Source organism: Dama dama, chromosome 16 (genome assembly GCF_033118175.1).
Source record: "Dama dama isolate Ldn47 chromosome 16, ASM3311817v1, whole genome shotgun sequence".
Taxonomy (NCBI): Eukaryota; Metazoa; Chordata; class Mammalia; order Artiodactyla; family Cervidae; genus Dama; species Dama dama.
In genome coordinates this window covers 9,983,514-9,998,097 of record NC_083696.1, presented here as the reverse complement: position 1 = coordinate 9,998,097, position 14,584 = coordinate 9,983,514, and the positions used below count along the sequence as shown (strand labels likewise).

At 41.7% G+C, this 14,584-nt stretch overlaps 2 protein-coding genes across 4 annotated transcripts in view; one reads left to right on the top strand and one right to left on the bottom strand.

Annotated features, from left to right (window-relative positions):
- The window catches only part of FKBP15 (FKBP prolyl isomerase family member 15), a 56,872-nt gene extending 45,202 nt beyond the window's left edge, over positions 1–11,670 (bottom strand). For both annotated transcript variants that reach the window (XM_061163394.1, XM_061163395.1), the window contains exons 1-2: positions 11,473–11,670; positions 3,586–3,698 (exon numbers count right to left, since the gene is read on the bottom strand). In XM_061163394.1, the coding sequence (XP_061019377.1) occupies positions 3,586–3,698; positions 11,473–11,525 (166 nt within the window). In that variant the 5' untranslated portion in view covers positions 11,526–11,670. The remainder of the gene's footprint in view (positions 1–3,585; positions 3,699–11,472) is intronic.
- Positions 11,671–11,813: 143 nt separating this feature from the next.
- The window catches only part of SLC31A1 (solute carrier family 31 member 1), a 33,746-nt gene continuing 30,975 nt past the window's right edge, over positions 11,814–14,584 (top strand). The window contains exons 1-2 of one of the 2 annotated variants that reach the window (XM_061163397.1): positions 11,845–11,963; positions 13,378–13,463. The gene's annotated coding sequence lies outside the window, so the exon portion shown is untranslated. Of the gene's footprint in view, positions 11,964–13,377; positions 13,464–14,584 lie in introns of both variants that reach the window. The other variant, XM_061163396.1, reaches the window with a different exon arrangement.

Sequence of the window (14,584 nt, the reverse complement as noted above, 5' to 3'; positions counted from 1 at the left end):
GTGAGAACACAGGTGTGGACACAGCAGCTAAGAACTTACTTTCAAAAAAATCCTCATTTGATTCTTTTTGTTGTTAAAAAACAAGACAACAGGCCCAAAATGGAATCACTGAGCCTAAGCTCCAATCCTCTAAGCAGAAATTCAACATAATTTCAGTTTTGGCTCTTCAAGAAATGGAATCTTAAACCAATCAGGAATGATCTGATCAGTACCAGATAGATAATGTGTGATACATCTCTATCTCCTAAAGGAAAGTGACCTTGTAACAAGCAACCTACTGTTTTGCCTAACATGATACTAGAATCCCTTCTGTCTAGAATCTTCTAGATACTAGAATCTCCTTTCTACTGATACGAGACTTTAATTTCATACAGCTCTTCATAGCTCCTATCTACTAGGCTGGATGCTGCTCAATTCTAGAAAGGAAAGGAAAGGAAAGTGAAGTCGCTCAGTCGTGTCCGACTCTTTGCAACCCCATGGACTGTAGCCTACCAGGCTCCTCTGTCCATAGGATTTTCCAGGCAAGAGTACTGGAGGGGGTTGCCATTTCCTTCTCCAGGGGATCTTTCTGACCCAGGGATCGAACCCAGGTCTCCCACACTTGAGGCAGACACTTTACCATCTGATGCCGCTCAATTCATGAACTGCTGAATCTAGTCAATAAGATCTTTAAAATTTAGTCAGTTGAATTTTATTTACAGTAATGACACACTTTTTTCTGTTTATATAGCGTACATGTACACTGTAGAAAACTTGGTAAATTCAAAAACACACAAAGAAAATAAAAACAATCTATAATCTTACCACCGAAAAATAAACATCAACAGTATGATGTATTTATTCCTAGCCCTATTTTTATACACATAAACTTGGCAGCTTTTTCATCTTTTTTTTTTTAAACAAAATTAATGATATGATTTGGCAATCTCCTTTTCTTACTTAGTATACACATTTCCTTATACTCTTCAAGAGTCTCCAAAACAAACATAAAATAGTCCTGAAAACGCTTTTTGATGGTTAAATTACTACACTGACTCCACTACAGTTTATCCAATTTCCTACTGCTTGACATTTTTTTTTGGGCTGTTTCCAATTTTTCTCTATGATAAATAACACTGAGGATGAGCATCCTTAAAACATGCATTTTTGTTATAACTTTCTTAGAATTTCCAAATGTGAAATTATGGAGTGACAGTGCAGAAATTTTTAAGGTTTTGTTACAAGCTGCCCAAATGCCCCTGAGAAATGCCGTTGCTGGTTTACACTCCCACTAGCAGTATGAATATGCCAGCTTTGCATCCTTGCCAACAAGAGGAGATGAGCTTTTTAAATCTTTACCAACGGGATGGGGGGCATTAGCGAAAGGGGAATGCCGTCTCACAGTTGTTTTCATTAGCATTTACTGATTATGGGGAAGTAGAAATTCAACATTTTCTATAGATTTATATTGGCCATTTATTTGGTTTGATTTCAATGAATTGCCCATTTTAGGTTGTTGGCTTATTTTCTTAGTCTGTGGTGTTCTTGTTCTCGTTATTTTGTAAAAACCAACAACAGTACTTTCCAGTTGTATGTATGTGATGCTACAGTAAAACTTCTCTCCGGAGAAGTAGTAAATGACCAAGAAAAAGAGAAACTCAGGCCGCAGTTAACACTGAGAAAAAAATTACTGTCTCCCCAAGGCTCTCCTCTCCCTATCATCCTGAAAATGGAAGGCTGTTCACGGATTTGCTAGAGGGATAAGCGAGTCAGATGTCACAATCATGCAATCTTCTCATTGGCTAAGCATTTCTTCCTCTCTGAAATCAAGATTGTACAGATTCTTTGAATTCCCTGCTTATAAGGACTGCTTTTAATATGCTTATACCTGGGAGGTTCATGAAGATCCTTTTTCAATTGGTTTTATTGTAAATATTATCCATAAGTTTGCCTATTTTATCTAGTTGCTCTGTTTCTATAGAGCTCTGAAGAGATTCAAGAGCTATGCTGCAGCCACCTCCTTCTCCACAATAACTTGTTATATAAATACTCCTTGAACAGAGAGCATCTCCTATATTACTAGTTTTTATTTGTGAATGCCTACGTAAGACAATATAGTTAATTTTTCATTTTAAATACCTTTATAATTTCCCCTTTAAAAGTATAATTAATTCACAGTTGTTGTTTTCTAATTTAAAAAAATCAAGTTACTTCACTGGGTAGGGACTGAGGGGATTTGTTTTTATCCACATCCATTAACTCAATCACCATAAATTGAGTCAGAAGTACACTACTAATGAAAAGATGTGCCAGAGGAAATGTAGAAAGCACAGCCTACTGGAAACATGGCCAGATTATGGCTTGGAGAGTAGGACCCACAATCCACGACAAAGTTGTCAAAAGTGACGGGTAAGACTTAAGAGCAGGGGTCTGCAAACACTGTATGTAAAGGGCCAAACAGTGAATATTTTAGACCACAGGCCACACAGCATTTGTTGCAAGTATTCAACTCTAAATATCCTAACAGCACTCTCAGTGTCCGTATTGTGCCTAGCACATAAAGGACACTCAATACTTTCCTCTTTCATCCAACAAAACTCTAATATAATGTCTCTTACCACTTGTTCTGCTCTGGGCTATTTCTTTCTTTTTTAAAAAGATATTTTAACATCAACTTTTGTTTGCTAATTTATTTATCCACTTGCTCTAGGCACGCAGGCTTCAGCAGTTGCAGCACACAGGCTCAGCAGTTGTGATGCAGGGGCTTCGCTGCTCTGCTGCATGTGGGATCTTCCCAGACCTGGGATCAAACCCGTGTCCCTCGCATTGGCAAGTGGACTCTTATTAATCACTGGACCACCAGGGAAGTTCCTGGGCTATGTCTATCAGTCCCTCACTCCTCTTCAGACACTTACACAAATACAGCAAAGTGCAGAGGAAGGCAGAAAAGTTTTGGAGTAAGTCAGATCAGGGTTCAAATTTCAATTCTGTCACTTGCTGCTTGTGACCTTAACTGTGCCCCTAAACCTCTTTGAGCCTCTAAAATGGTGGCAGTCTCACCTATTTCCCAGAATTGTTAAATCAGACAATCTAGGTAAAGCGCCTGAAACCAGACCTATGGCAGGCATTTAAAAAATATTAGACCCCTCTTTTCTCTTTTTACTCAACAAATGTTCATTCATTATTTCTTGTGTTCATCATGATGAAAGGTACAGGTGATACAGCATTGAGCATCATTGTCTAGTTGGGAAAAATTCACTGTCAGCATATATCTAACCCATCCAGGTGAAGGATGTGAAAAGCAGCTCTTCCTTCTTGCCAAAACATTGGACAGTGCCTACTTAAGAGTGCCATGGGCAGTTTTGGAGAGTGGTTCCCACATGGAGCAGAAGGGCTTGCCTGTGATCTTCCTCCATGAGATTCCAAAAATGAGCATACTACCTAGCTGCCAGAACTCAGAATCTGAGAGCTCAGAGCAGTATATACCTCACCGGTGGTGAGCCTGGCCAAACTGATCAAGCATGGATGACCTGGCATGTCACCTTTGGAAGGCTGTTTATTGTTCCAACTAGCCTGTCAGAGGTCAATCCTAACCTTTTAACTTACCGGTTGGTGCTGTTCCCTGGCCTTTCTTTGGTTGCTTTGGAGCTGTGTACTGGAATTCATTTCCATGGCCAGCAGCTGCCTGATCCAGTCCAAAAAGAGAGGCCAATCTGGTACTGTTGCAGAAAATGAAAATGACGTTTCATTTGACATATTTCAAACCTGGGATTATTATAAAAGCTGCTCATGCTCCAACCTTGAACAGATCCCTCCCTGACTATATATCCCACCACTCGATATCAGAAGTAGCAACTAAGTATCTTTGAAATCAAGATTGTATTTCTGATCTGAGCAGCACCAAATGGCCTTGCCCATAACAGGACTTTGGTCAAGGTGTCTCTTTTTTCTAGACCTCTGTTTCTTCATCTGTAAATTAAGGGAATTAGTCCAGGTGTCCTCTATGGTCTCTTCAAACTGTACATTCTTACCTTTAGCAAGTCATAGTTTCCTATTTTTTACTAGTTTATTACACTGAAGTAAAATTGTATTACAGGGAATTTCTCGTGGTACAGTGGTTAGGACTCTTGAGCTTTCAAAAAGAAAGAAAGAAAGAAAAAGAATATTGTCACCCTTAAAAAAATCTGTATTATAGGCTTACTCTATCAAACATAGTCCCAGCTATGATGCCATCTTTTGTGGCAGAATCATTCTTTTATCATCCCTTAGGATGAATCTTATGCCCCAGCTATTCCACTGAAACTGCTCTTACTAAAGTCACCAACAATCTCTTTGTTAATAAACAGTTTTTTGGTCTTTATCTTATTTGGCTTTCATGCTGCTTTTTTACACTGCCAACTAATTTGTCCTTCTTTAAACAAACTCTTCTTTTGACTTCTGTGGGGATATCTGCAAGGGTGGGAGGAGGGACTGGCCCAAATAAGAGGTCAATAAACGTTAATGGATCCCTCTCTTATTGTCTTTCCATCTCTCTGGCTCATTTAACTCCTTGGTCTCTTCTACCACTGTCCAACCTTTAAGCATCCATGCTCCAAGATCCATTCTCTCCTTTGGCAATCTAATTTATTTACCTTGATATCAGTGCTATCCAAATGCTGATGATGCTCAAATCTGTATTTCTAGCATAGAATTTGTTCTGAAGGCCAGACAACACAGATATTTCACAGGGAACACAAATGCAACATGTCCAAACCAAAACTTCTATCTTCCAATGTCCGCTGCCCCATGAAACCTGTATTTACTCTTGTGCTTCTTCTCCCTGAATGACATTTTGTGTCAGGGTCCTCAAGACCACCTTCAGGCTCAGTGATTTGATGGAAGGACTCGCTGTGTTTAACACATAGTTATAGCATAATATATATAATATTATACTCAGGGCTAAGGTCTATTAAAACAAAAGGATACACAGCAAAATCAGCAAAGGGAAAAGGTGCACTGGAGCAAAGTCCAGAGAAAACCAGGAACAAACTTCCAAGAGTCCTCTCCCACTGGAGTGATACAGGACATGTTAAATTCCTCCACTCAAAAGCTGTAATAACGTGTGAGTGTGGTCTGTCAGGGAAGCTCATTAGACATTCAGTGCCCAAGGTTTTTTAGTGAGGGTTAGTCACACAGAAGGGGCTTCCATGTGGCCAGCGATAAAGAATCTGCCTGCTAACACAAGAGACAGAGGTTTGATCCCTAGCTTGGGAAGATGCCCTGGAGAAGGAAATGGCAACCCATTCCAGTATTCTTGTCTGGGAAATTTCAAGGCAAGAGGAGCCTGGTGGGCTACAGTCTATGGGGTTGTAAAGGCTGGACACAACTTAGCAACTAGAGAGCAACAGTCACATAGAAACCTTCTAACATGTACCAAAATTCTAGACTCTCAGTGTTGGCAATTATGATAAAGCTGCTAGAAACATTAAAAAAAAAAAAAAAAAGAAGAACATCTAGACCCCCAGAAGAAAGACAAGGTTCAGTATAAACCATATCATTTGCACAAACAGTTGAGGCACAGTAAGCTGCTCTTATCATTTGTGGAAAGCTTTGTCTGTCAATCAAGTTCCCAGCGCCAGCAAAGGGTCAACCTTGTAAGCAGGACTTTCTAAGGATAACAGTCTCAGGTTCAAATGCAGGCTACAGTTACACTGTGGAACTTATAATTTCTCATATAAGGCACAATCTTTCTAATCTCCAGTCTTTGGAAATGCTATTCTCTCTGCCTGAAACATTCTTCCCCTGGAAGCTGCTCCTTAATCTCAAAAACTAGGCTAGCTGATCTTCCTACAGGCTCCCAGAGAACTCTGTACTTCATTCATTCAAGAAATATGCACCAGACCCTATGTTAAGTGCTACACATACACCAGTGAGCAAAACTGGGTTCTGTTTTCAAGTAGCTTATATACTGTAACAAGGGAATTTGATACACACTATATAACTGTAACCTATAACATGAGATATATAACAAGTGGCTGTTATATGGAGTATAACATATAGATCATGTTAACATACTATGGAATATAACATAGAGATCAATAGAAGTTTTTCAGCCGTTTATCATCTAACATGGTAACTGATTATTTATTATAATCACTACTTGACTGTATGGGTTTCCTAAGTGACTCAGTGGTAAAGAAGCCTCCTACACTGCAGGAGACATGGGTTTGATCCCTGGGTTGGGAAGATTCCCTGGAGAAGGAAATGGCTAACCCATTCCAGCATTCTTGCCTGGGAAATCCCATGGACAGAGAAGCCTGGTGGGCCACAGTCCTTGGGGTCGCAAAAGAGTCCAACATAACTCAGCAACTAAACAAAAAATTTGACTATATTTTCCCTGTGGTCTGGTATGTAACAGGCTCAATAAGGGAACTCAAAGTCTAACCTAGTTCTGAGCTTCACTTCTCCAAAGCCATCTTTAGTTTAGGTAAAGTAAATACTGAAACTTCCCAACAACTTTTTTTTGCTATTTCCCATGGATAATTTAAATGTATAATACATACTAGCATTTTACAAAATAAATTTAATATGATTTTAAACTAATACCTTGTTTTCGCAAGATAGTGAGTATACTGTGAGTTTCCTGTAAATAGGGCCAGCAATGCCTACTTTAATGGACTAAGAGGTTTCAATGAGATTACAAACATAGAGAGCAGAGCTGGCCTACTCCACATTAAGATATCAACAGATGCTAATGAAATTTCGAGGAGACCAAGAGATCTCCTTTTACCTAGGGCAATCAGAGCAGGTTCCCTAAAAGAATTTTAAGATCCTAGGAGAGTTGAGCAATGTGAACTTTGTGAAAAATTTGCAAAGCTTAAAACCTTGTTAAGATTAACAGATTATGCACAAATCATGAATGTCCTTGTTAGCTTCAGTAAACTATGAGTACTGAATTTACTGTTTTAATTTTGCAGATTTTTTTTTTCAACAGAAAGACAGAAGTATTATAGGTAAACTATGTTTCCATAGATGCCCGAAAGGCCAGCCAATTGATGACTGCAAGTCAATCCAAAAGTCAGGTCAACCCAATTATCTTTCAGATTAAAGCTATTTTCTATTAATTTTTAAAATGAACTCTACAAAGACCAGGGGCACAGGTTTTTTCTAAATTAACACATTTTCTACTTCTAAAGTGTTCTCAAATGTACACATCTCCCTAATTATGTTAGCAAGAATGAGTTTGCTAACTCTGGACCTTAGTCTCTAAGTTTATAATTCATAGGAAAAGTCATTACAGCATTAATCACATTTAAAAAGTAAATGCTAGCCAATGCATTTAGGTATCGAAGTCCTTATGTAACTTGAGTTTTATATTCCTTTTCTTTTTTCATTCAAAACAGAAATACACGCATTTAGGATATATCAATATATTTTAATAAATGAGGATTCTTTTTGTTGTTAAAGTACTTCTTTTCCAAACTGTGGTATCAAACATTTACTTCTAATATAATAAGAAGGCACATGGGTAGTCAGGCATATAAAATCTGCTTGCCTGATTTAAAATCCAGGTTCTTCTACTTTTTAGCTGTTTGACCATGGGCAACCTACCTCTCTGAGCCTTATTTGCAAAATGAGAATAACAGTAAAAACTGCCTCAGAGTAATAGTAGATAGAAATTAATACGATATGGCATATGTCATACTTAGTATAGTACCCGGCACAGAGTAAGTACACAATATGTCTTATACACAGGTGTACACATCCTATTACCTTAAAAGTGTCGATTCAACTCAGATACCCCTAGAAGGAAGAAAGCATGCTTGATCGATGCACAAGCTGACCTGTAACTATGAACTGATATCAGCATAAACACAAAGCTACAAGACTGGGAAAAGTCTCAAAGGTCACCGAGAACAACCCCATTATTTAATAGGCTGGGGTATGGAGAGCCAAGGATGGGAAGTGAGTGACTTCAAAGTCACATTCCTAACTGGGGGCAGAATCGACCTCAGAATCCAGGCTTTTCCATATCTTTTATAGAACTTGAAAATGCTTTCTGATGATCAGTTCTAAATTTCCTTTTTCTACCTCTACAATGGGGATTTATCATTACTATGCTAATCAGATTTGCCTACATATAACTTTTACATAATCTAAAATACAAGTATATATATTACTGGTCCCCTAAAAATGCTTTCTGATTATTATAACTGTATTGTTTCATTCCATTACTAAACTGGAAGTTTTCTAGAGGCAGGAACTGTGCCTTATTCCTATCTTTGTCAGCTGAAGCCAAGTACCATACACCTGGTAGACATTCACATATTTCTTCATTTCAGTCTCATAGTGGAGAAAGGGCCAAGACCAAAAAAAAGCCTCCTGATTATTACTTTACTTCTTCTAGGTTAACCGTGGATCAAGAGGACTGAAAAATTGGAACACAAATTATTCATCATCTAGATAGCCATCCTAGGCACCCCACTTCTTTTAGGCTTGACTATCTTAAATAGAATCAAGTAAATCACACATTTAAGTCATGCATGCATGCGACTCTTTGCAACCTCATGGACTGTAGCCCTCCAGGCTTCTCTGTCCATGGGATTCTCTAAGCAAGAATACTGGAGTGGATTGCCATTCCCTTCTCCAGAGGGTCTTCCCAACCCACGGATTGAACCCTGATCTCCTTCATTGCAGGCAGATTCTTTACCGTTTGAGCTACAGGGAAGTCAAGATACTGTCAACTACAAACTGGCTCTTGCCAAGAGTACTGCCAGAGCCAACAATAAGGGCATTTGCCACTGCCTCTGTGGAGACTGAGCCCTGCGCTGCCACAGCTGTTGACCTTCAACCGCCCCTGAGGGGGTTCAGGGTAGAATGAGGCACTCTGTGCTCTAGGATATCTGGTGAGACAGGCCTTTAGATAGTTGGGTATTTTCAGTAACTGATTTCATGATCCCAATCTCTTCATCTCTTCATATCTAGAAAAGCACTAAATCCCTTCATGATGACATCAGATCCTTTCAACTATCAGAAAACCTCTTGTAAAGTAAGCTTGATTGCATTGAATCCCCCTTCACCAAAATCTTATATGTTGACCTTCCCTGAATGCCTCTTTTGAGCAGTCTCTCAGAGCTATCTGAGGTGCAGTCCTCATTTTGCCCCAAATGAAACTTAACTCACAACTCTCAAGTTGTGCATCTTTTTTAGTGGATAATACTTACAAATTATAAGTAATATACAAGAGGAACTGACAAGCAGCTGCAGTGCTCACTGTCATATGTTCTACTTCCTTACAGGGAACCAGAATAGGAATAGCTGAATCAGGAAATGCTGGTGAAACTTTCTGTATTCTCAACCTTCAACTTAAAAGTTCTCTGTATACCTTTGTTTACTAAGCCTTTTTTCATTCAATTAGCTGTTGTCTGTGTTTAGGGACAGAGTCTCATGCCTACAACTAGCTTCCCAAGTCCTTGAAAAGCCTGCACAGGAAAGCGGCATAGCTGAGCCACCAAGAACTTATCTCAGGCCAGGAACCTGGGGAAGAGCACATGACTGTCATTATCTATCCAGGAATTTTCAGTCAGCAGTGTTTGCTGCACCAAAGTTGGAAGCCCTAAACTCTACTCAATATTCTAATTTAATAACCTATAAGGGAAAAGAATCTGAACATTACCAATCAACTATACTCTAATATAAAATAAAAATTAAATTAAAAAAAAAGTTGGGAACCCTAACATTCATTTAAACTTCCCTCTACCACTTTCACCTAGTGAAGAATGTGAATCTAAAGCCTACTTCATAAACTTTCAAAAGGTACAGCCATTTAAAAAACAGGCTGTTAAGAAAAAAACATTCATCCAAATGGCTGACCACACAATCAACAGCAGTAGGCTGGATGTGTGGAAATATTGGCGAATGCTTTGGGTGGAGTAGGAAAAAAAGGAACCAAAGATTGCTTAACTCTAAAATGACTGAGCAACCGAAAGAACTCAAGATGGAACTAAGTGGATGCAGGCCATCCAAAGTGAGGGCAGGGGTGGAACAGGGCAGTGAGAATGAAAAGAGAACTCAGGATGGCTAATATAGAACTAGTCACTGTGTAAGTCAAAAGATCCTATTTAAGAGCAAAACAGAGCCAGTGCCATTTTATGTCAATTATGTACTGAACTCTCCACCAGGACTAGAAGCAATCTGAGGGCACACAGAGAAGCTTCATCATCTCTGTAACCTCTAAGCATTCGGTGGCTCACAGGTTAAAGCGTCTGCCCCCAATGCGGGAGGACCGGGTTCGATCCCTGGGCCGGGAAGATCCCCTGGCAACCCACTCCACTATTCTTGCCTGTAGAATCCTATGGATGGAGGAGACTGGTAGGCTACAGTCGCAAAGAGTCGGAAACGACTGAGCGACTTCACTTTCACTTTCAAGTATTTAGTAGAATAAGGATTGTAGGATTGTATACTGGTGTTTTCATCACTCTTCGGTACCTTCTTAAATTGGTTAAACAGATGTTCAGAGAAAGTGAAAGTCTCCCAGTCCCCGCGGACTCTGCGCCGACTCTATACAGTCCATGGAATTCTCCAGGCCAGAACTGGTTAAACAGATGTTCAAAGAAAGTCTCTGCAAACATCAGAATTTGGCAGTTCACAAGTCTGAAGGCAGTCAACCTGTCTACCGACACATCACAAGGGAAAAGGTTAAAATGATTTCTGGAAGAGACAAGGTCCTGCCTCTTGAAGACCTGTATCCCAGACTGGTGTATATGTATATATACATATACATATATATATACATACTGGGGACAGGGGACAGCAATTGCAGTTTCTTACATGGGCTCTAAGCTTTAGAGAGCAATTTTACAGTTATACACTCAGTAGGCACCTCCTAGAGCAGTCACTATGTGCCAGGTACTGTGCTAAGCGCTGGACAACAGGAACAGACTGGACAGTCCATGTCCTATTAGGGCTTATAATCTAGTAGGTTCGGTGTGCAAAGATAAAGGTAAACACACCTAGGTGTGCGGATAAGAAAAAGAAAGCAATTTATTCTGCGTGGGGCCGTGGGAGAAAGGAAGCCACCGAAAAGGTGACATCCGAGCTAGGCCTTGAAGGATGCTGAAGCTGACCCACCAGAGCCAATCCTGAAGGGTCAACGTCTTGTCCACAGAGCAGAGAAAGTCTCATATCGGCACCGGTGGACTCATAAAAATTCTTAGGTATTTTTTTATCAACAATCATACCCATTTCACAGAAGGAGAAACTGTGACCCGAAAAGCAAAAGTTCCAACCCTATGGTCATACTGCGCTTTAGAGGAGATGTCAGGTCCAGAATCCGGGTGGACAGACTCAGCACAGTTTCAGTTCTGCCCAGATTCTGGAACCTGTAGAGCACTGGAATGTGGCAAGGGTCTCTGGACCCGGAAGTTGGGAAGAGGTCTGAAAAGAGAGCGACCCCCTCCGACCGCTCTGCCAGGCTCTCAGCCACGCCCTCTTGCCCCACGCTTCTGCACTCACCCGCCGCTAGGCGAAAGGAAGTCGGTATCGTCCTCGTCGCTCGCACCGAACATCGCGCCGCCTTTCGCCCCGCTTCGGGGAGGAAGTCGGAGCGTTTCCAGAGACTTTCAACGCCGACGTCGTAAAATGCCGTGGCGGCGTGCTGCTTTCCGGCAAGACGAACTCTCGCATGGTTATTGGGCCGGGAGGAGACTAGGCTCTGGAGAAGGTGGAGCAAAGGCAAATAAGAGGACCTGGCGGGCGAGGCCTGATGAGAGACGTAAGTTTCTCCAGCCCTCAGAGGCGGTGAGAACTGCAGGCGCTCCGAAACTCTGGGCGGCGATTGGCCAGCGAGTCAGGGGGCGGGGTAGGGGCGGGAATCGACGCTTCGGTGGCGGTCTCGGACACGTCGCGAGGGTCAGAAGTGGAGGGGCTTCTGAAGAGTCCTGGAGGTGTGACGGATTAAGGATCTGTGAGAGAGAGGCACCGGTGGCGGGACTCGATCTGGAAAGGTAAGGCCTCTTCTGCCCCTCTCGCAACCCGGGCACGAACACAGTCCTTTCTTCGCCGGGACAGGGACCTCCACGCCACTCTTCTCTGCTCGGCGAAAGGAGAAAGGGCCCGGGACCGTAGGTCTGGAGACCTGAGCTTTCGGCCCAGCCCCCTTGGGACATAACTGGAGTGACCTTGGGTCAGAGTGTTGCTTGCCTCCGTTTCCCTGTCTATAATACGAGTCTGATTCCCCCTGGCGCTTGTTCCCTGTGGCCGCCCTCGCTATTTGTTCAACGAACTGTTTGTCCAGTGCTTCAGTGTGCTGGCTGGTCAAGAAGCTTTAAGACCTCAGAGGTCATCCACTTCAGCCCCAGTCTCCTCGTAATCCCAGACTTCACGAATATGGAAAGACAGCAACTCAGCACTTGGATGACTAGTCCGAGGTCACACAGAGTAAAAGGCTGACTGGGGCCGGATCCCTGGTTTCTTGATTAGGGACTTAGGGAGCTGCCTGGTCAACGAGAATGTTATCAACCCTTAAGTACTGTGTACTCTCACAGAGTGGGCTTACCTCTGGAGAGAAGTTCCTTCCCGAGTGTCCACCTACACAGGTGAGGAGCAGGAGAGCTGGGATGTTCTGGGGGCGGGTGATGGAGAGGAGGAAACTTCAGAAGCTGAAAATCCCTGGCCCCAACCTTGGCCTGGATTTTGCTTAATCTTCTTGCCACAAACCTGATATAAGCATTTCTTTAGTTAACCTGGTGTCATTTTTGGAACAATTTCTGGGTAGGCCTAACTTAGCCGAAGGAGGTGTGGATAAGCAGATCATGTCCTACCTTAGCTTTTTTACACAGATCTCAATCACCCTTACCTGAAAGTTTTAATCTGTTAGCATGAACTATGAAGTGAAGTGGTTGGTAACTCCTTCCCAGAGATTTAATGCCTCTTAGCACTTAGCTTGTTCTGCTTTTTATTATAGTTTGTGTGCCTTTCCTCAAGGATGGTGACAGTTTTATTCATCTTGGTGTCTCCTGTGTCACAGAGCACTATGCCCTCTTGCCTGTAATGGGTTCTCATTTACTCTTTTGTTAGACTGAGTACTATAATTCAGCCTTGTTTCCTTATTCTTTAATTTACTCTCTTAGCCTTTTTTTTTTTCCCATGTGACCCAGAGAGCCCAGCAATGCCTCTTGCCTTGTATAAGTAGCTTCCAAAAAGATAGAAGTGCTGTACTAGCTGTGAACTGTCTGGGTAGCTTAGTCTCTTTTGTCAGTTGAAGATGACTTTAATGTTGTTTAAAGCTTTAGGGGAGGGGGAAAAAGAGGAATGGGATAGCTAGAAATATTATATGTAGGTCTAATTTTTGTTCTTAAAGTATTCCTCTGTTAAATGGAGGGACAGGACTGTTGTCTGCTTCCTGTGTTTATTTTACAGATTAAGATGGTTAAAGCCGTGAAGGCTGACTGTGTTAAAGCAATGATGCAACTGGAGTCTAAGCACTGGAACTGGAATCTTTTGTGGTAACTGTCTTTGGAATGTGAGCTTGGCTACTCTGGGTGCAGGGGAAGAATAATCTCCATAAGTAGCAGCTCTTTCTCCCCCCTCTCCCTAGGACTGTTTCTTGTCATTCCATCCCTGCAGCATGTGAATAGTGCTTTTTAAAAATGCTAAAGGGGACCGGTGAGCATTGTGTTCTTGAGTTGGGAGTGTTTTTTCAGCAAAGCATTTTTTTAAAAACCTTTTAATTTTGTATTGGGATATAGCTGATTAACAATGTTGTGATAAGTTTTAGGTGAACATAAATATCCAGGGTGTTTAAGTTGCCTTTCTAGATAGGCAAGAATCTTAAAATCTGGATCATGGATCAGCCTTTTTAGTGATAGAGACACCACAAATATGCATCCCCAGTTTGCCCTTGTAGGACACAGCTGCTGGTTCTGATTGGCAATGGGAGAAAGGAGAAGCCAGTGGTGAGGCTTCCTCAGTCTTCCAGGCTTTTTTTTTTTTTTTAAGATTTTATTTACTTTTTTTTGTTTTTGGTTGTCCTGAGTCTTCATTGCTGCGCACAGGCTTTCTCCAGGTGCGGAGAACAAGGGCTTCTCTTGTTTCGAAGCATGGGCTCTAGGTGTGTGGGCTTCAGTAGCTGGGGCTCATGGGCTCTACAGTGCGGGCTCAGTAGGTACATGGGCTTAGTTGTTCTGTGGCATGTGGGATCTTCCCAGACCAGGGATCGAACCCATGCCCCCTGCATTGGCAGGCAGATTCTTAACCACTAGACCACCGGGGAAGCCCGGTCTCCCAGGCTTTGGACTGCAGGATTGAGTGCACCTAAAAAAGCCACTGTCTTCCTGAAGTAGAATAGTGGACTAGGAATTAGGAAATCAGAATTCCCGTCCCGGCCCTTCTAACTCTCTCTGAGCTTGGGCCAGGCTCCCTAAACATTACCAGACATCTATGAAGTAGTACTGCTGGGGATACAGAGATAAATAGGCACTACCTTGTCTCAAGTTTGAATAAAGCATTTTTGTTTGTTTTGCTTAAGTGTATAGCTTTTAGATGTGTTTGTGAAATGTATTGACACCCCTGAAGATTAATCAGAAAGCATTAATTTTAATAATTCCTTTAGAATTATTAACAGTTT